Source organism: Cariama cristata, unplaced genomic scaffold (assembly GCF_000690535.1).
Source record: "Cariama cristata isolate BGI_N322 unplaced genomic scaffold, ASM69053v1 scaffold7625, whole genome shotgun sequence".
Taxonomy (NCBI): domain Eukaryota; kingdom Metazoa; phylum Chordata; class Aves; order Cariamiformes; family Cariamidae; genus Cariama; species Cariama cristata.
In genome coordinates, this window is record NW_009615700.1 from 12,862 (window position 1) to 38,053 (window position 25,192).

At 38.7% G+C, this 25,192-nt stretch overlaps 1 protein-coding gene across 1 annotated transcript in view; it reads right to left on the reverse strand.

Annotated features, from left to right (window-relative positions):
* Positions 1-20,064, reverse strand: part of ZDHHC20 (zinc finger, DHHC-type containing 20) — a 25,729-nt gene extending 5,665 nt beyond the window's left edge. Inside the window, exons 1-8 of the mRNA XM_009699908.1 lie at positions 20,043-20,064; positions 15,665-15,759; positions 11,995-12,115; positions 10,539-10,608; positions 9,321-9,353; positions 8,330-8,450; positions 1,855-1,987; positions 131-257 (exon numbers count right to left, since the gene is read on the reverse strand). Coding sequence (XP_009698210.1) covers positions 131-257; positions 1,855-1,987; positions 8,330-8,450; positions 9,321-9,353; positions 10,539-10,608; positions 11,995-12,115; positions 15,665-15,724 — 665 coding nt within the window. The 5' untranslated portion in view covers positions 15,725-15,759; positions 20,043-20,064. The remainder of the gene's footprint in view (positions 1-130; positions 258-1,854; positions 1,988-8,329; positions 8,451-9,320; positions 9,354-10,538; positions 10,609-11,994; positions 12,116-15,664; positions 15,760-20,042) is intronic.
* Positions 20,065-25,192: the final 5,128 nt, after the last annotated feature.

The following is a 25,192-nucleotide window of genomic DNA, read 5'->3' on the forward strand; positions in this document are numbered from 1 at the left end:
ACCAATATTCATTGTGCAGGATTTACAAGCTGGCTTTTCAATTCTGCTTTATTGTTTAGGAGAAGGGGAAGCAAAGTGAAAGTTATGGAACCAGTTTATTCCCCAATTCATTCCCATTCAGACTGAATACCTGGTAAAGATAGGGAGTAGCCAATACTTCTTTTCATCTCCGAAAACCTCCCTCAGATTTTTGCTGCATCCAAGAGAAAAGCCATTTTTATCAGGGCCATTTCGAAATGTGGGTGCACGGAATGTTTCTGTAAAAGAAAAACATACAATCTCTCTACAGCATTAAGGAGTCAGAGAAGACGAATAAACACTCAAACTTCTCTATTGTGAAAACAGTGTTGGGCAAGCCAAGACAATCTTGATGTGTATTATGGAAAAACAAAAAGTCATCTCAAGCAATCAGAGAGCATAAAAAAAACCCACAGACTTAATGACAAAAATAGAAATGAAAAGTAAGAAAGACACATAAGCAGAACAGTCACCTTTCTCTACATTTAACATAAGGTCTGAGACAGAGCTAAGTACCATCAGCATGCCAAAGATACCACATCCCTTATTCATTGATGGCTAGCTCTCTCTTTGGCCTGTGAAGCCTTCTTTGAGCAGAAGACTTCCTCTTCTAGAAGCAATTTACCATAAGCACTATTGGACCTAAACCCATATAGGGCAGTTTTTTTGCCACTTCTGCCAAGGTCTGAAGTTGAATTAAGAGCACCCCGTGGTATCAGAGGAAGATGAGATCTATTACATTAGAAACATAGACACACTGTGAAGTGTAGCAAACCACCACCATTTTTCTAGTCAGTCCAGGTAACACCCTTGGCCAAGAACCAAGAGGACTCATTGCTCTCTCCATACAAACAGCCTGTCTTCTTACGATCATGATCCAGAAAGTAAGTAAAGTACTGACTGTGTTGCCAATTATGACCACTGACTTTTGGGCAAGGAACATGCTAAAATTTTCTTCAAAGCTAAAAAAAGAGACCGTGAACATTCCTTAGCTGTAGACAGATCAAAAGAAAAAGGACTCAAACAATGAAAAAATTCCTTTTCCTCCATTAAAAAAATCCTAGCAAGCTGAAATTATTTCACTTTTAACCAACCCACTTACTTTTGAGAACAGAAATTTAACTTCCATTGAAACGTGTAAGATTTTGACTTATTCAGTTATAGAAACACCCACCAGTCCCCTCCCACCCCAGCCTGCAACAAGCACTTTCAAAAAATGCTTTAGGAAGAACTTCAGATATTTTAACTAATGCACGTAACTTGCTTATTCTGATCAATGTAATTTAAAACATTTAGGCACAGAAATTATGGGAAACTCTTTTATTATTTAGGAAACGTGCATCAGTGTTTCCATTTTTATCGCACTGCTTTTACAAGCCACTTCCTAATAGTGAGGGCCACTTTATTTCACAGGATTTAAGAATACTCTTTTGGATCTAGTTCAAAATGTAGGATGTTCATATAGAATAGAGCCTTCACTTTGGTTGGGGCCAGCTAGCTACTCAAAGTATTAGAACAACAGGGTAACTGGCAAGTAGCAATTGTGTTACATACTTAACACTATAGAAAAACACAAGACAGATGCGCAATGCTTCAGAGATCTCAAAAACACAAATAAAAGAAAGGAATCCAAATGCTTGGCTCCAGCAAAGGACCCCTACACATGCTTCATTTTCCCATATGTTTCACCTTTAATAACTTTCACCAAATATGCTTCTTATTGCACAATATTTAAAAACTCCGTTTATATGGGATGGCATATCCTGCAGGCCTCACGTTCTCATAGATTTGTTGGTTTTCTGGACAAGGAACAGTTCTATATTCCAATTAACTGACCTATGGTTGATCGGTTTTTGCCAACTAGCCAGCAGTGGTAGCTGAAGAGTGACAGTACGCTGATGAAGAACATGGCTGCCACAAAGAAAAGGAATAGTACGTGGAATTTTGCATGGGTATCTGGCAATTCATTCTGGGGAGAAAGAGAAAGAGAAAGAGATTAATACATTAACACTTTTTAGCAGCCAATGCAGTATTGTCACTAAACATCTTCTGCCACACCCATTCTGCTATATGTCTTTCACCTCACTTTTCACAAAGAAAAAAAAAAAAGCACAAGCCCAGCTTTCTTTTCATGTCATGTTAAACTGATATACAACAGCATTGAAAGCTAATGGGTACCCCTTCCACCTGAGTTTAGTAGCATGAGTGCATATGTTCCTCTGTTAGTTTCTAAATGAACAGTAGGGGGTAAGGAAAAAAATTTCCTATACTAAAAATGTTAACTGTGCAGCCACAGTCAAAGAGACACAGGAAAAACACGCCCAAAATCACTTTCATTGAAGGGAAGAAAATATAATAAAAATGTCCAACCCCTTTCCTGGCAAGGTAATAATACTGAACCTACTTCTGAACTGGTGTAAGGAATGTTAAAGGGAAATGGCTGTCATACTGTGTTTCTAAGACTGAAGAACTCCTAGACAAGACCTGGGACAGATCTTAAATTTTTGATGATCTGTAAGGTTTAGGCAACCACCAGCATGTACCTAGCAAAACAAATTTGCCATGTCTGACCAGGCAGAAGTGATTCACCAGAAGATCTATGTGAAAAACAACAATTTCAGTACAACCACATATAAAAAAAAAAACCACCTCCCACCTGTATCGCATAATCGATTGCACCCTCAACCCCAACTATTTTTAGGCTTGCACTTTCAAGAGGCCAATGGGATTTGTAACAATACTACTCCAGTTCTATATCCTCAAAATCACGATACTTTTAAGTAGCTGACCTTTAAAAGCACTACGAAAGCAGAGACGCTATTTTTATTCAGCTGTTCAGTTAGCATTATCACCGCTACTTTTTCCATTCGCTCATTCAGTATACTCACTTATCTAAGGTTGATTATTTTTTTTTAGACTAAAACACTTTTCAATTAAGATCAAGTGCACATAGGTATATCTATATCCCTATACACTGCCTATATTCATAGGCAACAGATTACAAGTCTCCGTCCTTCTGTGATGGTGTAAATAGCTACCATAAATGATTGGATTAAAAAAGTTATAGTAGGAACAGTATTTAAATAATTACAGCAATATTGAATTTTACCTTTGGACAATTCTCTGCAGCTTTCCTGTGGCAAAGCTTTGCGCAAACAAAGACAATTTATTAAACACTAGTAGTATGTTAGGACGAAGTGTTTGAATACAGCACAGGCTTTGTTAAGAACAAAACGGTTGGTGTGTACACGTGCTCTCGGACGTGCCGAGTTCCAACGCCCACCAGCAGCCTTAGCCCCCGTCCTCCAAGAGAATGGAGGAGAGAGTACCTAAGAGCACATTACTGACTTCCAAGCCATGAAATTTTCTACTGAAGCACAGAAGTATTGCTATTCAGATTGTGGCTGGATCACTTTCAAGTGGCTCCTCAGCTTTAACAGCATGACTACACCAGGTGCATTCTTTGCTAGTTGTTTCCATCACAAGTAAGGTTTATGTGAATATTCTGTATGATGAAACCATTCATAAAGGTCTGAAAAGCTCAGAATACTCCAGAGGTATAAAGCAATCGTTTATAAAAGAAAAAAATCTGATTTCAGAACATATCTATTACCACTAGATGTGGTTTCAGTTAAAACCATAAAAAAATAAATTGCCATTCTTTGCACAATTTTCTTTGTTTAAAAAAAGAACCCATAACACATCAGTACAGTTTTTCTTCTTCGCAATATCCTTCAAAACTGAGATGTTTGTAGATGTATCTTTAGTGTAATATCTGAAATTGAACCAGTACTTAAGAAAATAAAGCAAGAAATAGGAAAGCTTAGTTTAAACTAGCTTTCAAATTCCAAACTTTATACCTAAAGAGTGGTATTAGCCATCTTAGCTAAGATGCTGGCACTTAACAAATCTGTTGTAGGCAAGATGTATGATTTTTAAGTTACATTAATCTGTACAGAAAGCCTAGGGACAGTCCAAGCATTTACCTTGGAGTCAGGCAGTTATACACAGAATTTTCAAAAATGCTGGCTACCATCAGATCATGCTACAGTAAGCAAATGATGGCAGAGTCCAGCTCTCTGAACTGCCATCTAAGTTCAGTTTCCTTATTTACTGCCTTTTTTTTAATGCAGTTTTGCTTAGGCAATTTCTGCAATAGTCCCTCTTTCCCCTGCTTGTAGGGATATGTTGTGTTTTGTGATCCCTTGAAATCAAGGCTAGCAAAATACATACTCCAATTGCTGCGTATTCCTAAGCTTCACGTTAAAGCTATGATGACTTTTCCTACCTCAGAGCACACTGCAGTGTTCCCCAGTTTCTTAATTTTTGTAACTTCTATTTCTATGACTCTTTTGGAATTGTGTATTTAAACAATATAGCTCTCTATAAAGAATTCTCAGGCCAGTTGATTTTGAAGCTCAAAGAGCAATAGCAGCTTAGTCTTTGTGGGCCAGAAAATGTAAGTTTATTTCCAGTTTTATCTTCCCCAAAACAGTAGCTCTGTAACCCAGAGAAGGATTTGACTTATGCATGATTAATCTGCTTGATCCCCTGGCAGCGTTGACCTCTTCTGACTACTCAATTTCAGCCACTGGTTGTAAGTTCTTGAATGACAGTTGCAAAACTGAAGCATCTTTCAAAAAAGACCAATTCCTTCCCAGAAAGAAGCATGCAGGCTTTGAGTGTGTACAACAGGCTTATTCACAGTTATGTTCTAGCAGCAGTCCACATGCCACAGCATGCGAAAAGAGAGTGAAACTTCAGACATTAGTTATTTAAAATCATTCTGCCCAGCAGCAGCACACAAGCAGAGATTTGCAGGTGAGAGCTGCAGAGCTTACAAAAGGAAGCAATTTGCACAATAAAATGTGGGCTACTTAGCACACATACCAGACTGAAGCCAGTCTCTACTCTCAAGAGTCCTCTACAAACTCCTTCACAAGCAGAGAGCCATTTGAGCATATTTCAGGTCATAAAAAACCCCAAACAAAACCCACAACAAAAAAAGAGCTGTCAGAGCTTGACTTGTTACTCATCTTTTAGTAGCTAGGTCTAGCTTAAATCTAGAAAAAAAAAAATCAGATTTGCTATATGCCCTTATGTGTATATGCAAGAGGAATGAGTTCTAACTAAGGATCTAGAATAATTCTCTTTTTTGTTGCTGTTTTTGTTTGTTTGTTTGTTAATACAACCAAAGTTTTGCAGAAGCACGTGCTATCTACTCACAGCACATATCACATCCTTGAATTAACTATACTCAGGATTGCCAAAATAATTTGAGGGCCAATGAAAGACACTGGAAACAGATGGAAAATATACAGGTTTCAAGGGGGAAGGAGTGCAGTAAGAATGAGAGTAGATACAGACACTGGGAAGTACCGCCAGGCACTATGTAAACAAGGCATCAAGGACTGGGAGTTCAGCCAGCGCTGGTGTTTGTGTCAAATACATTTGGTTAAACTGAGGTTTTATCTGCTTATCTTTAAGAACTTCCTAGGTAGAAATAAAAATTTCATGAGTATAGGAAAAGTAGTTTCCTATATAAGTATATAGGTATAAAAGTATATAAGTATATATATACTATATAAGTATAAAAGACGGAGTCATTCATGTTCCCTTGGTCTACAAACCAGACTTTAACAGCTGCATTAGTGTGTAAGCCTGTGGTAAATATTTGCAGCCAGTGCGGTTGTTCCACCACTGTATGAACCGTATCAACATCTTTCTTCAGCACCTCTGCATAGAGCATGAAAGATGCTATGTAGAAGTCCTGCATGTGCAAGTGGGAAACACAAAGACTTTTTTCAACAGAAGAGTTAGGGAGATGTGCATGTCTCACAGCGTTTGCAAGTATCTGTGTATGTGTGTCATGTCTCCATGCAAGTATTATCAAGAGTGCAAAAGAATGGATTACTAAAACTTGTGTAGTTAGCACATACACCTTCACAACCTCACTACTACAAGTTCTGAAGTGACTCTCCAGGAAGCAGTTCATCTTCCATCCCAACACTGAATATACACAGCAGTTTGTTGCATACCTTCTCTGAAAAATATCTATGCGGAAGCAAAAAAGAAGCACTGCCTTCTGTAGATATACTATAACATTTCTGATAGTCAAGCTTTGGGGACAAAAAAAAACATCTAGAGACCCTCAACAGAAAATGTCAAAACAGTAATCTGTCTGATGCTGTGGCAGACAAAGCTGAGCGTTACCAATATACTGAAGCAGTCCATAGACAGCATGTGCCAGCAGTACTCCGCTCCGATCTGGACTGAGATGTAGAGAGAAGCTTCCAGGACTCTATTCTGCAGTCAACAGCACTTGCCTAAAAGCTTACATACTAGAGACATACTAAATTTTGCAAGCCTACATGACTATGGTGCTGCCACCTCTTTTTGGAAGTCTACTTTAATCAGGCTATTAGAAGATCAGAGGATTATTAGCTTTGTGGAATGAATGATTTAATAAGAGTAAAGCGAGTCAGAGACCTACTCCAATTACAAGATCATGGCATCACCAGATTCTGTCTTGGAAGTAACCGGAAGTGAAAGCAACAAGTGCAAGCACACAACTACATTGTCTATTGTCACATTTCAAAAGTAGCCCATTCTTGCAGGAAGTATTTTTAACAACGAAATCATTAATAATTAAAAAAATATTAAAATAAAATCCCTTTTAAGTTTACTTCCTCTACTCAAGGGTCCACTTCAATATTGTGTCCGATGGGCTTTGGAAGAGCCTTGCTGCAAACGCTGGTATTAGATGTTCATTGTGGTCAGATGTCCTGCAGACTTTCGTTGCACTAACACTTATGAAGTGAGGTGACAAAAACAAATTCATTTTTTTCGCTCAAACACTGACTGGTAAATATGTAACAGTGCATCTACGATTTAATTAGAAATTGCATACAAACCACTGGAAAGCAGCCAGGCAGATGTTTGGGAGTGGTACATTCACAAATTAAAAATTTAACTATTTACAGTCAAGCAAGACTGAACAGCAGAATCAGACCATTTCATCTGAAATATCTGTCAAGCCACAGCTATGACTGATAAATAGATTTATGGCTTTCATCTCACACAATACTGACAGCTCAATTCCCACATAGTTCCTTGCTCTCCAGTGACAGGCCACTATACAGATCTGACAGAGTAAGAGAAACGTAGTACTTTGGCAGATCAGATCCATAGGCTTAGATGAACACAAACATACTTTTTGCACCGTTTATGTTACCTGTCTAATGCCAACTGTCTCAAAGTACAGCTATTTGAATACAAGATCAAGCTTCTCTTACTCTGACATGGCAACATCTTTTTGCTCCAATAAGGATTATTTCTACAGCTACAGAAAATTGATAATGACTGCTTTTCCCAGTTACTCTGACAGCAACTAGCATCTAAGAAATATGTGCTGTTATTTACTTATAGAGATGTGATGGAAAGCCTTCCACTTACAGTGATTTTTCCCATGCTAGTTAATGGAAACTGATTAAGGGAATTCTGATGCTAGCTCTTCTGCCCAGAGACAAGAAGGCACAGTACAAGGTTTTGGAGATGGAAGGGAACACCACCAGAAGACACTCTGTTCAGCCTGGAATGTGACTGGAACAAAACTGATAGGAGGAATATAACACTGACGTACAAGGATGGTTGCCCTTCATGTAAATGTTATTAAATCTACTAAGATGCATGTATGTGTATTGATCATTTGACAACTGATAATAGTGGCAGGGAAGATGTGTATGATTAACACTGTACGTATCTTAGCATTCTACCCATATCAGATCAATAAAAGCCACTAGTATGAAGTTCATACATGCCTATGTAGGGACTTCAAAACAGAGCTCAGTCAGTTCCCAAGAAATTAATCTGCCTTATCTGGTGGCAGATTATCTTTAGACAAGTCTAGGAAGATACAAAATTATTATTTATATTTCACATTTGTCAGTATTTTTTATATATATGTAATTGTTTGATACAGCCAGTTGTTTCTATATCTACAGATCTATATCCAATAGTTTCAAAAAAACCTGAGCTGTGCCATTTGAATTTGATGGAGCAGAGAAGTTGCACAGCATCCTTGTTGGAACTTCTTCCCCCGATTACTCATCCTGGGCAGTGTAATACATTTAATTCACTAATATTCGGAAGGTTCTCCTGCTTCAGTCACTTCGATTGATGCTGTTAATGGTAATGAGCTATGGAACAGAGTAAATGGTGAGTGACAACATGCTGATGCAGCCTCCAACAACACATGCAGGATTAAACAAATGAACAAAAAAAAAAAAAAGCCCAAAGCCTTAGAACTTACTGTCCAAAACTTTATGAAGTACTGCAAGACTGTAGCAGCAACAAACAGACAGTACAGTAAGGAATACATTAAAAACAGGAGGAAGAATTTGTAGTTAGAAAATCCCACACAATTATTCACCCTAGAAGGAGGGGAAAGAGAAAGAGGTTACTATGATATATAAAAACAAAACAAAACAAAACACAAAAAACCCAATACATTCAGCTTTTGCACAGCATAACATGTGTGTGATGTCAGTGATACATCCAAAACAGTCTGGCACTAGTGTTTCAGAAGCCTTTTAAACCACCATTTTGAATGAAGTCTCTTTCCTCAGGCCAAATGATCTGGGCCCCTCACATAAATTTTGACCCCCCACAAAGTTCTACAGGACAGGACATGAGCTGGCAAAGCGTACGATACACACAGTCTGTATAGGAAGCGTCTCACACACTATCACTAAGTGCAGTCATCATGGAAGATAGTATAAGCCTCTCCATCAATTTCAGGGGATCCTGCTTTGGTTACAAAACCACCTTCAAGTCAACTACTGATAGCAGTATTTTTATAGTGACAGTGGATAATATTTTTGCTGACTACCAGTGAATACAAACTGCAGAAGAGTTACTGTCCGAGGGGGTCTTATGTATCATCTAGAATTGAGAACTGATTTTCATAGTGTAGTGGGTATCTCCTCTCCTGGTAACAACACCAAACTAAACAAAAGACAGAAATGCCATTTCTCATAGGTCTCGTTAATGCCAGGGTTTCTCGTTAATGCCAGTGTTTCTCTATGTAGGTAAAACCTGTATGATTTAGGCTACTGGGCCTACAACTCTATGTTGCGACATACGTTAGGAACAAGATTTATTTTCACATATTAAAGCCTCAAGAAGTTCTGTGAAAATCAAGTTTTACTTCAAAGTTGCATTTTTGAAACAGCATCTAATTCATCATGTAGGATCTAATTCATCATTACAATACTGATTCTTTTTTGTTTTTACAAACTTACCATGGACAATGGTGGTCCATTTTTAGTACACATCTGAAAGAGATAATCTCCAGTAAATTAAAGCAAAAAATACATTTTCTTTCTAAGACGCATACTTTTAGCTTCTATAGGCTTGAGTGTTTGTGGTTTTTTGTGGGTTTAAGTATTTTGCCCCACTGTAACTTTTTCAAGTCCTTCTTACAATCATGCCAATTCTCTGTATTATAGCAGTCACCTGTCACCTAAAAGGACCAAGCGAGATTCAGAAGAGTTATGAAGACTCTCTTAAATTAACATGGGGAGCATTACTGAGCAACATCATGTAACAGTTCATTAAGCCACACTAGTTTTATGTGCACATTGAGAGAAAACAAACCCAAAGGACCCTTCAGAGTTGTGTGGATAAGGTATGTCAGCCTGGCATTCACTTCAACTAAGTCTACTTTAGGGCTATTTTTGCTACCTTTTTTTGTTTGCCGCTTGCTTTTAAAAGCTAATTGAGGAAAAGAGCAGCAGAGCGGGTAATCTGAATAGTCCCCATCCCATTTGCACCCAGTTTTATAATAAGGACAGATACTAGACCTTTCAGAGACACAGACATTCACTGTATTTGCTAATAAATTTGATTTTAGCCAAAAGATGTGTCTTAGGTTCTTCAGTTAAACAGATTTCCTCAAGCTCAGCCTACCAAAGTCTCACTCATAGCAGCAGTCTTCAGTGCCCTTACAGACTTCTCTGATGATTCAGAATGAAGCTAGGGAATACCAGTGATGTCTTTGAAATGGCTAAGGCCTGTGATTCCACTGTCAATCTTTCAGAAAAAGATTTTTAGCATTATTACTAGCATACATCTGTTTCAAGGCTGCAGAAGCAAGATACAATGTAAGAGTTCTATAGTAAGCATTTGCTGGTGCTGGTATCTCAGATTTGCCTTTCTTTACTTTCAGTTGCTGATTTTTTAATTTTTAATTTTTTTTTTTTAAATGTAAGCACTGTTTTACAAAGCTACAAGCAGGTTTCCTATAAAGTTCTGCCACTTTGGACAATGGGGCTGCAACAATAATATTGCACCAACAGGAGGAACTTTGCTCTTTCATGAAATCCAAATACTGAGAGTCTGAGAGGAACAAATAGTAAAACCTGCTGTTATACAAGGGCTGACACGCTCAAGACATGAACACACAAAAGCAATGATCGCAGGAGAGAGAAAAATCCATCACTTCAGACTCAGTAACTTACATGTCACATGCAGAACAGTGGTGGCAGCGGTCAGGTTTGATTAGCTGGCATCGATCACAGTATCTGATTGCTGCATTCAAGTGACAAGGGTCAAGTCATTACAACTCATTTAATTTTACAAAGGTTTTCCTCTTAACATGAATTGAATCTTAAAGAGCTTCCTGCCCTCCCCTGCCACACCTGTTCTCACAGACCTTCATGTGCCTATTCCCATATGATACGTACTGTTGAGTTTTTTAAGAAATATAACATGAAAGTATTTAAAACACTTTCATCTATTACTACTGTACTGAGTCCATTTCCATTTACTCTTTGGCTCCCCAGTCTTCCCATTCTTCATCCTCCAGCACTGATCCCCTATAGCTTGCTTGCTTTCACCTCTGGACAGCATCCTCAGGCATCCCATTGTGACACTACGTTCTTTCACCAAGCCAACTTTCTGCATTAGCTTTCTCTATCCTCCTCAGTAAATAGTGATCTAGTGAACTGTTCAGTAAATCAGCTCTTCCTTATCTTCCCTGGATATTTTTAAACAAGCCTTCAGGCTCTTCTCAATGGAAATAAGACACCAGCACAGGCAGTTTGAAAGGAGGAGGAAAGCCAACACCTACAGCTATGCAGAACTGCTAAGAGCTGGCAAGAGCTTCCCAGACCACTCCAGGAACTTAAGACTGGGATTCCCTTAAAGGGAGGCTTGTATTCAAAAAAGCCAGGTGTCCTTAGACTTTGTTTGGAAAGTCACAGTAAACTTTGGTAACAGTTATTCTAAGTAGTTTATGTTTTTGGAAAACTCTACAGGGTTGCTAGTTTCAAGAAGGAGAAACAGATATATATACATATAAAAGCTAGATTTTTAAAGAATATGCATATGTATAAGACAGCAGTTTCATAGATCATTCATATGTAAGTTGGAATAAAAATGCCTACACGTATTAAAGGCAAATACAGAAATAGCCCATAACTAGCTTTGTACTGAATTACAGATGGGAATGAAACAAGATTTATTCGTTCTTAAATTCTAGCCTTAAGCATGATGTTTCTCCCTCTGCTGAACTGATACAGCTCAGAAAAAGAAGTTTAAAAGGGGGATATAAATGATTATAAAATTGAGTAAAAAGTTTAATTTTCTCTATTTCTAGCTGTATTAGCTATCTTTCTTCGCAGTGTTTATTTTTTATAGCCACAATTAGAGATAAATGTTGTCATCTATCTGCTTGCTAGATGAGGATTTATTTATTTATTTATTTTATTCCGAATACTGGCTACATGTTGAGATCCCCAGACAAAGGACTCCAGTTTCTCTTGCAGGGGAGAAAAACCAGCCCAAACAAATAACAAAGCAAGGTCATGGCCTTTGCAATATACACTTAACAGATTGTTCATTCAGTGACATCAAATGAGTTTTACCGAATTAAACTAGCAGCTTCAGGAGCACAGAATTATCTTTATATCTCACCTCTCGATGCTGTTGTTGTATAGATAGGCAAGTCTTTAGCAGCTCTTCTCAAAATCTCCTGTTGGGATTCTGGTCTCTCTTCTTTTTCATATTGTTCTTTATCAGCTTTTGACAAGCAGAACTAGGAGGGGGAGAGAAAATTGAATGAAGGGAAGAGATTGTTACTTTGTGTTGTAGTCAAGCTCCAAGGAAAAGACTGCATGTATCTTAATCCTATGTCTTTGGACAACCCCCACCCACCAACCCGAAAAAAAACACAAAAAGAAAAAAAAAAATATGCTAGAGCAATTTCAAGACATCCTTAAAACTCCATGATGGTCCTGGGCATATTTTAAAGAAAATAATCTTTATCTCTGTTCCATTATCTATAGCATTTTCCCTTCAACACAAAGGAAGGCAGAGACTCAAGGGAGTTTTAAGAAGGTGCAATCTGTCCTTTAATTCCTGATAAGGGTAAATTAAGTGATCTGTGAACAAGAGCAAGGTGCAACAGCCCTTTGCTGCTACAGGGCACTAAAGTTCTCTTACCCCGCTTCCTCCCTCTGACTTAGAGAGGGGTGGGCACCACAGGGGTGAAAAAAGCGGGGAGGGGCTTCACAGCTTCAGCACAAAAGTTGAAAGAGTTTAACTGGAATTTTTACTTCGGAGTAGCCAGCGCTAGTCTCAAAACCCATTAGCTGTACTGAAAGCAACTTCAGCAAAGCCTGTACAGTTTCAGAAAGGGTTATAATTCTGAGTAAAGCAGAGGAGGAAAGCTTCTGTTGAAGCCTCACTGAAATGTAAAGCTTTACCAGAAGAACCTGGAGAGCTTTTACTCACTCGTGAAACACTTAGTTTGGTATCCACTGAAACGATGAGCTTTACCATTAAGCCCCACAAAACCCAGTGTGCTGACAGGCCCCTGTGGAGTCGGGGCTGAACTCACGATTTCCTTTGGTATGTTTCTGTTCTGAAGCACTTTTAAACCCTGAACTTCCTGCATGGACTACAAGAGTCTTTTTTATGAGCACACATAGACAAAGTATTCATGGTAGTGAGTAGAAAATGCTGTGTGTGCAGCTGGAACAAAAATTGGCTTAGTGTGGTTTAATATGACCATATTTTCCTACCAAGAACTTGTATATGATTAGTTCACATGGATTTGCCTCTCATCCTGTACTTTTTCCTTTTTTGGATTACAGTCAGTTGGCAAGCAACAATGAAGACTCCACTTACAGAGAGGAAGCAGTAAGATACTGCTGCAATTTCTTTGTTATTTCCTAACCCAGAATGCAAACAAGTTGCCTCATATCTCACTGAATCTAGTTAAGCCTCCTGTTACACATAGTATCATCCCAGTTATTGAGATTACTCACCATTAAAAGGTGAAACATGAAACATAATCCCTTTTAAATAATCAGAAACTAGGATTAATCTATGTGAAGGGTGAAATTAAAGTTTAACATTTCAGTCATCACCAAGAGTTTGACCTCATTTTTTAATCTTAATCTCTAAAATAGGTATTTACTCAAATATGAAAACTGGAGATGCTCACGTCAAAAGTTTAAGACATATGAAGCACCATGCCAGCAAACAGTGGTGCAATATGTCTTCCTCCCTGCTGCCCTCGTGAGTCTGCTAGTGACTCAATGCCTGTCTCCATGACCTGCAATCAAGCAGAGGTTGCATTAAACACAAAATACTACTTCTAGATGACATGTCTATGGCAAACAATTATTGCACAGAAAAGGAACTAAATCACAAGATTTAAAACTTTTTTAATTTGTCCAAATAACATAATACTAGTCCAAAAATCCTGGATAGGATTTTGGTTTTCCAAAGAGCTGTATTTCTGTTCTTATTTCAGAAATTAATAGGGCCATGAGACCACAGTCTCTTTGGACAATGGCAGGATATGTTCAAAGACATCAAAAGTTGTCTGTTACAACATAGCCAACAGAATTTCCAATGAGGTTCCAGCAGTTCTTATTGAAAACAGAAAGACTCCCTTTGTTTCCTTCCTCTTTCTGGATCTTGTATAATGTTGATTGTTCTTTCTTATGACAAATGTACAGGGATTACACTAAGACAACAGCAGCTGCAGAATATTTCTTTGGTTCAATAGTAAGATCACAGGATGCTATTTGTTTTGCAAAAATGGCTAATTTGAATGACTAAAAATATATACGTTTACACTGTCATACAATGGGGAGATTCTGAAGTTGGGCTTTGTTTTTAAGTATAACCGGCATAAATCACTCCCTGGTATATGAACAGAAGGGATTTGCCTAGAGAGAGAAAAAGTGGTGGTGGGGTTTTTTTTGGTTAGTTGGTTCTTGTGGCTTTTTTGGTATGTGTTTTTTGTTATGGTTGTTTTCTTTTCCTTTCCTTTTTTTTTTCCTCTTTAAAGCTAGCTATAGAAGAAAATTGTATTAAATCTGATCTACCCACACGCTTGATACAGGAAATATTCATTACATGTCATATGCCCAAACCATCCCTTTCACTTACTCAATATGAAAAGCTTGCTACAATATTACTGTAACTACAGGGTAAGTACTGTCAGGAGTTTTCTATTATTGAAGAATCCAAGCAGACAGTGAAAGTTACTAGGCATTAGCTTTATGAGCAGCTCTAGCGCATACAGCTTTACAAAGTCTGAAATAACACAGTTCCAACCACATTTTAAATAGCTAACCTGCTTATAATTCTCCTGCAGAACCATCTCAGATAAAGCCAAAACAAACCACCCTGAAGACAAGTCCCTTTGAATTTTTAGGTTTAACATTTCAGTACTACTCTTTTTGCTTAGCTAAACAGCAGAACAGTCTTTAGCTTTTTTCACTTTATATTCTGTAGCTTTAAGATCCAGATCTCTAAGCCATAATTAAGCACTGCAGAGCAGTGTTTGTTTTTCCTTAGAAGCATGGTTTTAACTCTTTTCAAAAACGTTTAAAGTTGACATTAGCACTGAAAGTCAGTCTTGCCAAAAATAGAATAAAAATTCAACACCCATTGAGCAACCAAAGCCTCGAACAGTTTAGCCGATTTAAAAGCTTTATAAAACCAAGGAAGGGAAGGGAAGTATTTTAAATTTGGTGCCAGTACTTAATCCTTACATACACACACCTTAGAGAAAATAGACAACAAGGTAATCCATCTCAGGCTTATTGCAATTAATACTGTTCTTTTTCAAAACAAAACTTCTTACAGTCATCAAGCATTCTTTTGCCATTATGTAAAGCTCTGTCATGTATTCACTTCTCAATTATCCCTAAACCTTAACCCTTGACTTAGAAGTGGTTCAGTCTTCCAGGTTATGAGTATACATTGCATTACTAGTTTTTCTTACCCAAACAAAGGTCAAAACTGCCTAAAAGGGAAATATTGTCACTGTATTTGATTTACTAGTTTGAAAAATTCCAGGTTTCATGCAAGCTACTTTATAGCAAAGCACTGCACATGACCGTCAAACTTGCGATGAACTAAATGCACATTTCTTATAAGGAAAGTATACAGTATTTTCAGAGTAACTTGATCATCTTCATTCATGATACACTGTCATGCTGTTCTATTTTAGATAATGAGATGGAAAAGGTGAATCATGCGGTACTGGAAACAAGTTTCGTCACTGAAAACAGTTCAGCTATTTATAAAAAAGGCATTGACATTTTTCTAACATTATATTTACCTCATTAGAGGGGGATGCAGGAGATGTGAATATTGTCTTCCAATAGGACCATACAAACATGACAAAGGACAGATGAAAAACCACAAGGTAGACAACTGCAATAAAATACAAATAAGAGTTCAGTGAATATAGCCGAAAATAACAAAAATTAAAATCCCTGATCTTTGATGAGTGCTAAACTGCTATGAATCACCTGATAAAATTAAGTTATATTAAACCCTTTTCCCTGGGTAAGCACTCTAGGAGTGCTCACTGGAGAAAAAAAAAAAAAAAAAAATCACCAAATTTGATCATTGCTCTTCCTCAAGGAAATAATATCCTTTTATGGATGATACCAAAACAGCTGAACACAGCTTCACCTGTAGCATACAACTAACCTGTTAAGGATGCTACAATTCTGTTCTAGATTACAGTAAAGTATTTGATAACTGACCTACAGAATTCAATTTAATTTCTGCTTCTAATGGTAACATCACAGTATTGTGCCACTATAGAAGGCACTGGTCATCCATGACAGCAGAAACTCCAAATCAGGGGCTTGGAGCGGACTGCACTCCAAGATGAGAGGTAGCTGTGAGTTTAAAATTGGCTGATTATCTTCTTTCAAATCATCAGAGGAATATAATCTGGAAGAGTCCTGCTATTATAGTCACAGTGGCAACAAAATGTAGGTGGCTTTAGCAGGGAGCTCAATCAATTCATGAATGGGTCCGTGTGATACAGCTGCCTTAAAGGCCAGAGACCCAGACCTTATGACCAGGAAGCTTCTTCCAATCTTGTTTCCTCTAACAGTTTCTTTTACCACTTGTCAAGAGGAAACAGATCAGTTGTGCCAGAACAGCAAGCCTTAGAAAAGAAGTCATACTAAATATTTAAATTATCTTCACCTATATTACCTTCAGTTGCAGGACGAAGGAAACTTGACCTACTTCCATGTGCACATAAAGAGAGTCCTTTAAGAAGCTGTATGACAGTTCATGGATGGCAGAACAGGCTCGAAACTTTGGGAACTTCCAACAGCTCAGAAAACGCTTGTGCACAGTCACAGAAAACGTGGTCTTAATTTATCATCTTTCAGGATTTTCATCGCTCATTGCAGTAAAAAACCCAAACAAACTGTATTTGAGCTTTCTTCAGAGAATTATGCTTTTTACCTTTGCCTCTGACTCCTCCAACCTTACAGACAGATTTGGCAAATTATTAGCTGTGGAGCTGACTGAAAATGCAAGAAGCAAAACTTTTTTCTAAAGCTATCCTAAAATTGTCATCCTGATAGGAAAGAACTTGTACATCACTGTACTAGGCACTGGATAATTAGAAAGTCTTTTATTTAAAAAAGTACTGTGCACATTCAAACATAATGTGGTTAAGCAATTAAAGCATGAGAAAAGAGTTTGGAAAAGAGGAGAAAGACACAAAATTGGAGCGGAATCAGCTGCACAGATCAGAGCTTCAGGGGAGAAGAGGGGGAGAGGAACTGAATAGAAGGAAAGAGGAAATGAGATACAGGGGAGGGCAGGGCACAGCAAAACTAACTTAACACAGTCAATAGTTCTATTCTCTCCGTAAGAATCACCCCCAGAATTCAGATTCTTTTGAAGGATTATTTTTAGTGCACACACAATACTTCAAACAGCAGAACGTCAAAGACTTGTCACAGGCTGTACATGCCCCAACAACACACAAAATAACAGGCACCAAGGGTACAGATCTGTGCCAGTGCTACCAGTATTTACGAGGAAGAGGCAGCTGTTAAAGTCCTCTTGCACTCTTGCAATAACTGAGATCTTGCAATCTGCCACCATCATTAAAAGCCACGGGCCCGCCCTCAGTAGCCACTGGGGCAACCCAGGGAAGAGGAAGACTTTCACAGCTGTTCTAGTGATGGGCACCACCCGGCCTAGAGGAGAAAGAGCCTGCAACTGGCAGTCCATACTGGCCCTGCACTGAATAAATTCTTCCTTCTTTTCCCAGTCCTGTGCTGCCATTTCTACTGTGATTACAGGCACCTGTCCTGTCAGTGCTCCCCAAGAAATGAGGGAGGGAAGATACCATTTTTGACAGCTTTACTTTGGCCATCCATCTACCCACCATTTTGGGTAGCAGTATCTCCTCTGCAAACCACTCCCTGAAGCATCTTGCATCAGTTTCCAGTACAAATATAAACCCGCCTCATTCCTATTCAGGTCGTTTTCTTGTAATTACAAGCCAAATGGAAAATACATCAAAAACCTCAAACCCCAATATCTGCCAGTTTAGCCAGACTCAGAGTCATGAAGTCCTGGCTAAGTTAAGGGAATTCAGGATTCTTGGTGCCATGCTGTGAGCAAGTGAAGTCACTTCTCTTTAAAGGCACTGATGCATCATTTATGCCCTCAGGAGGACAATGTCTTAAGACACGGTCTTACAATCCCCCTAAAATATGCTAAGCCCTCCTAAGGTTTGCCCTTAATATCCTTTTCCGAATCATTCTTAATAGTACTTCCAAGACAGAGCCAGATTACAGATAGGTAATAATATACAACAGAAGTATATTATATTGTTAAGAGAGATTCAGAGTTGACTTTATTCCCCTGTCCTAATGGATATAAATCTAGACAAGAATATGAAATTACAAAGAAACAATTAGCCTTAATAGGGTGAAGAAATCACCACTAATTTAATCAAAAGTTGTAATTAAGTACTGGAGTAAAAGGATTTGAACACAGTACACTGAAATATAGAGCAAAGTATATTTGCCAAGATGCACATTATTGATCCACATAGCAACGTTACCGGTACTTTGGCCTTTTGACTCTTCTGATGTTATTTCCTGGCTATCGTGAGTTAGCTTAAAAGAACTTTATAAAACTTACGATAGCTTTCATTCCAAATGAAAAAAGACTTCACATCTCATTTTAAGATCAACCTCCATGGTAAAGAAATTCATGCATACAGGATGCCTATAGTATGCTTTAGAACTGAAGGGGCAAGAAGCATGCAGGTGACGGCTATTAAAAGCCTAACAGTCAGGTTCCAAAAATACTGTCAGTCTCATTAATTAATCAAGCATTTTTCTTCTCTGGTAGATTTAAGAGCATCTCCTTGAGTTAGACAGGCACTGCATTTGTATTAAAGCCTGAGATCTGACTATGCAGCACCAACATCATTGCTCTGCCAGGCTTCCTTAACTGAGACATGGATCCTGCCTTTCTGGAAGAAACTAGAAAGTACAACTCATTCATATACAGGCCAACAGTAAAGCACAGCAGCAATCCACAGAATTTTGTGAAGTCTAGCTGTGAAGCCCAGCTGTGCAATGTGATGTAAAAATCCAGACACCGCTCCCATCTTGAATGGTTCACAGTTTATTTTGCAGATTCTCCCACTCTTTCACCTCTTCATTAGAAGATGAAAGAAGACAGATTCCATCAAGGTTCCTTCCTATCACAGTTTTCTCCTGGATGTTCCCTACTAGCAATAAAACTGCTAGATTAGCTCCAAATTCTGTGCTCTTTTGCAAAATATGTAAGAGATGAGAGCCTATTACCAGTGGTCTCGCACTCTGAAGACAGCCCTCTGTGGATAGTCAAAATGCAAATCTATGCTTAATCTACCACTCATGTCCCCCCATAAGCTGAAATGAACTCCCAAACAAATATCTCATCAATAATTTTTATTTCTAAAGGAAAAAACTAAACATCCATATTTTGAGCTTCTGGAATCTAATCATCCTTTAGACTAGTTTTTGTTCACAATTAAAAGAAATGGCAGAGCAAGAATACTGGAATTCTTCTGGTCAGTTTGTATCTCTGGAAGTACTACCCACTGTGGCATATATTTACCAAAGCCAATATGAAGACTTAAGTAAAGTTTGTCAAAACAAGGCCTTAACTACTTGACCTGGAAATTTAAAATTGTAATATGCAGCCACCTTTGAAATGGTTGTGTTTTGCACAGTTCTGACCAGTCCGAAAGAATGGGGTTCTAAGGAATTTGGTTAAGCTGTTTGGAAAACAGCAAGCAGTAGAACAACAATTCTTCCTCGTCCAAAAGTCTTTCAGGTTACAGGGTGTGTTCAGGAACAAACAGAAAATGGACTTGCGGACCTGCTGCAGCTCATTCTCTCTTCTCCTTTTCTGTTCTTAGAAGATACCCATTTAAAAATATTTGCAAACCTAAATCATAGTTGTGTTAGTCACAGGCCTTGTCATCATCCCAAGCTTGTGGTACTAGAAGCTAAACAGACTCAGCCTCACAATACTTACCTTGTTTCTCAGCACTAATCTACTCACTACTTAGAGCTTACACATAAAGGAATACATTTAAATTCTATGCCCCTCAAGACTTGTGTGCAACACAACTATTCAGATCTTAACAAAAATTAAAAAAAATTTACCTTTTTCTGCAACTGAAGAAATAGTAACTGGAAGAGAAAAAAAAAAGATATATGGTAAGTAAATCCATATTGAATCAAATGTCTGGCTAGAAGTGAAATACAGGACTTGTTCCAAAGCGTACTTCAGGTGTTAGTAGAGTCTCCCTACTCCACTCTGGGGTAAAACAGGAGTTAGTATTCCTCCTGCCAGCCCCTGCAGCTTGGCGAGTCGGTGGAAGAGCTAAAAAGATCCAGTTCCCTGCGCTAACCAAGCGAGCACTTCTTTTCACAGACATTAATTAGATCATAATTTATGCATGTTCCCCTTCAGATAGGCTTCTAGCAAAGTTTTCTGAGTCAACAACTAGGCCGACAGGTGTACCCTTGGAAAGCAGAAAGGGAAATAAAAGAAGTTCTTACAGCAGTCCCTGTGAAACTGCGTTACATGTAACCTACTTCCCTCTCTTAGTTTTTTCCCACCACTTCTCTCTTCCTGTCACATGCTATTTTCGACTTTTTTCCCCTGACCCAAATTCTTCAGGCATAGTTAAAACCTCTCCACTTCCTTCTCTCCTACATCCTCATCTCCTTTTATCCCAACAGCAAATTCTATTGTTCAAATCTACCGGGTGTACTGCCTGGCTAGTAGTATATCCTCCTGCCCTCAGGCTTCTCCAAAACCTTCACACTTCATTCATCGGTTCAGGTAAGATGCTGAACAGAGAGCTGCTGTACTTATTGCGTTGCTTTATTCGTATCACACCCCTTGCTGGATCTCTTCTTTAGACACTGAACTCCTGAAATTCAATGAGGAAAGGATCTTTTCCTGACTCTTCATCTTATACAGCAAATTTAAGCTTCTGGGCATCAGCATGGGCAAAAGGTTAACAGAGCACACCCCGCCTACTCCAGTTCAGCTCACTCCACATTGTCTCCTCTCTCTCAGCTCTGACATTTTTACAGTTATTAGTCTATGTGTCAGTTCAAAAGAGCTTTTTCCTGATGCACACTAGAGTCTTAAATCTGCAGGGCTTCAGCATGCATTGCAGACTTCCTTCTGAAGGATTACTTTGGTCACAGAGGTGGCACATGTCTCACTTAACTGCAGGTATCTATAGTCAAAGGGTCTGCAACTATATTATGCAACTGTGCCTCTTTTTATAGTCAACAGGAAGCATAATGAGGTGATATCTCAATGTATAGATTACTCCTTTTTGTTCAGATATGTGGTTGTTTTTGTGTGTGTGCGTGTCCCTTTTTTTTCCACCCTTCTCTCTCTCCTTCTTCCTTAAAATATCCACTCGGCACCCTCTATCTGTTCATGGAAGCCCCTACGAAGTTAATGGAAAAGGTTCTGGTTCCTTTCACCTGAAGAAGGAAGAAATTACCATTTAGAATAGAACAACGTTGGCTTCAAACTAATGGAGGTCAATCCTAAACAGCTGCTTAATTTCACATTATTTATGCATACTTGCACATCCTCCTCCCGTGTTTCTGTCTGAAAGAGGGACACAATCCACACAGAAAAACAGACCTGAAGCACGCAATTACCTGCAAAGTATGCATGTAAACAGAAGAACAGGTCCAGTTGTGTCATGATACAGTCTCAGTACTACTCCACTGCATGCTACAGTAGTCGCATTATTTTTAAAGCAAATCTTGTGAGTGTTTTTGCTCAAAATTTTACTAATGCGTTATTTCTCCAGTTAAAACTTTTTCAACAAAAGGAGAACACAAGATCATTAAAAAGGTGAAAATTAAAACAAGTTTGAGTAGGGTTGTTTGCTCAACTTAAAAATACTAAAAGTACTTTAAGCTCTGTCTTTGGCTCCTCATGTATCTTAGGTAAACACCTTTGCATGCAGCTGGACAAGCATGTAATTCCCTAGACAAGAAATATAAAAAAGTTCTTAATTATCCTCTAATGGGTTGGGAGAACATCGTTATCTATAAAACTATAGGAATTTTTTTGTAAATAATTCTGGTTAAAGCACTCCATAATCTGTAGCCTCATTTCTGCTCTCAGCACAAAACAAAATTGTGAGCCAAATTTGACGTTTGAAGACTCAAAATAATGAACAGTCTTTACATGCAGAAAAAAAAGCCCAAGATTATATCACCTGTGAGACTTCATCAAAAAGATCCCTAAATAGACTTCATAAAAATTAATTAAAACTTCACAACACCTGGAAAATAATTCTCTTTTGTACCGAGGTCCCTTAGGTCAGAACGCAGTTATTAGACTGTGCAGAACAATTTTAATTTGGCAAACTCCTGCAGTTTGAGGTAAAAAGCCAACACTGAAATGCTTGTGATTTTCATCCAGTCTTATCATCCTCAAATGAAATAAAAGATGGTCAGTTCTCTTCTGCCTCAGAAGTTCATGCCAGTTAAATGTTTCTGTTTCTATCCCTTTCACTGTTGTTATTCCCATTGTCAGATAAGATTAAACGAACAGCAATCCTACTACTTGTCCAAATTCACTCAGCAAGTTGATTTGCCAAATCAAAAGTTCTACAGAACCTTACAAAAGCGAAGCCTTCCTTTAAATAAGTTAATGTTTAATCTTTACATAAACCAGACCTTTTATGTATTTGCTAGGCTGGCAATGTAACAAGCAGCCTTATACCATCAAGGAATCAATCCCAGCTTTTGAATTCTGGTTCAGGAAAAAGAAACCACATTACCATACCAAAAGAAAGACGTTACCATTGTGGCCCACCAACCCCAGTCTGAAGTTTAAGTTACAAACTTAGCTCTCTTACTGCTTTTCTCCTCTACTGCTTCTAACCACCTAGGTACTGCTGTCAGCTTCCACTCAATTAGTTCCATTTTCACTTTAAACATTTCTAAAACATGGTTTCTCGTTTGAGGGGATGGGATGGGGGACAAAGCAGTGCTGCCTTTTTGCTTATTGATATTTTTTTGAACAAAATAAGTACTGCGTATCATTTATATGTTAACCTCAGGATGCAACAGCACTATAGATTAGATGCATCAGCACAAGTTAGTTCCTTCAGCACGGCAGTCAACACAAACCTGTCCATATTTCAGAAATGTAAGCATCGTAAAACAGCTGTTCTTTTGAGGATTTTAAAATATATCCTCATAGCAGTCTATTGCTTAGCTACAAAAGAAAAAATAAGAGCAAAAATATTCTTAGGATTCTTAACATTAAGTTCCTGGTTTCTCAAGAAGATTTATAAAGTTCTAGCTAGATATTGCTAGGGAAGGATAAAAATATGACTAGACGGTGAAAGCTGCAATTCACTTCATTACAAAGAGCTCAGAAGCAGGCACATGTGTGCTCACGCACACAGTGAGTTCCCACTATGGCCTCATAACTTCAAAGGATTGAGCATCGCAGCGTTACAGCACCAAGCAAGTCGAACGAAGTGAACGAGCCCTGTCTGTCTGACTGCAGCACAGACCTTTACCTTGGCTACCTCAGGATTTCCAAAATCAGCCAGTCTCCCCTGTGAAGAGAGGTAAATAGGCCTACGCTGAACTTCATGCCGCTGCAGCTTGTCCAGAGACGCACAGGCCCAATATGCTCCGCCAGCTGGTCCTGCGCCACTGAGCAGCTTACCCACGGGACCTCCCCGCGCTTTGGGGTCACTGCAGTATGAAGCACACAGGACTACGTGGTTTCACTTTCTGCAGACTACTACCTCCAAAATACATGATACAGCCTTTTATTAGGTTGGATTCAAATGTACTTTCTATCTTGGCCCGCTTAGAGGACAAGCAGAAATTCCAGGTTTGACTTTAACAGAGGAAAAAGTTGTCTTAGTTTTGATTTAGACACCTAGCATCACCCCTGTCAGCAAAGACACTTTTTCCTTCATGACCCAAGTTGTTCATTACACCTCCTTCTAGATACTCTTCCTTACATTGTTGTCTGCTATCTTTCATCTCACAAGGATGAAGTAGGTGGAAGCCTATGGATTATCACAGGAACAATCCCGCAGACATTAAGGGCATCATTAGTTGTATGACAAAGTAGATGGGGGGGGGTGGGAATGTCATTTGTTGGAAGCATTCTCTTGGAGTATGAACTGACTGAGGTGCAAATTTCAGAAAGCTCTGGAGAATTTAAGTTGCTTCAAGGAAACCTCCCAGAACATCTTGGAAGAACAAGTATGTTTAGGAAGCTGGTTTGCTTTCAGTTTCAGACTTATTTTCAGGATTGCTATGAAGTGTTCAAGCACCTTCCAAATCACTGCATAACAGGAAAAACCCCAAATCTCTCTATTCTGAGGCAAAGAGGTGTAATGATCTGCCAAGAGGCATGCTAAAAGACGACACATTTGCCTTCAACCTTGGAACAAAAAAACCCCACTACTCTACAAAACCCACACACCACATCTCCCTAGTCCCCTAAAAGGCATATTCCAATCAAAGCCAGATATACTCCTTGCAGAGCAAGAAATTCAATTGCAACTAATGTAGAGGTATACAAAATGAAAAGAATTGATCTTGTTACTGATGTGCTATGTTTATTTCCCCCGTCCCCTCCCACAATGGCTCCTAACAGGAGTCATACTTTGGGTATTACAGCCTTTCCATGAAGCTCAAGAGTAACATTCACATCTTGGCTGACATTCCTCATGGGTGGGAAGAAAGAGTGATAAATGTGCAATTGCATCCCTACACCAGATGTACAGCCTTAACTTTTCTCAGTTTTTAAGGAAAAGAGTTAAAAAAAAAAAATAAAAAATGTATCTCTCTTGTCCCCCCCTCCCATATATATGTATTTCCAGAAGTTACCAGTACTGAAACCCCACAGAACCTCCCCATGGACACTACCCTATCTGCAAAGGCAAGCACCACTGACATTATCCCAAGTTTTTCATTTGTCCAGAGAACGGCATTTAATTGAACGTATAACTTAGATTTATGGCAACATAATTCCCATCTGCAAATGCAGACCTCACTCACAAGAAGATGGCACAAGCATTACTTACTGACACAAGTGGGACAGACAATGAGTGAATTTCCTGGAGCAAATACTCATTTGACTTCTGTCACAGGGCAGCGCCAGAGCATGAACACCTTAGCACCTCTCCACTGTTCTCTAAAAGCCGTAATTCTGTGACCTTTCCGCACTGAGCTGTTTCTTATTTCCTGACTGGCAAGCACCCAGTAGGTGCTTTACTCCCTAAGCAGCA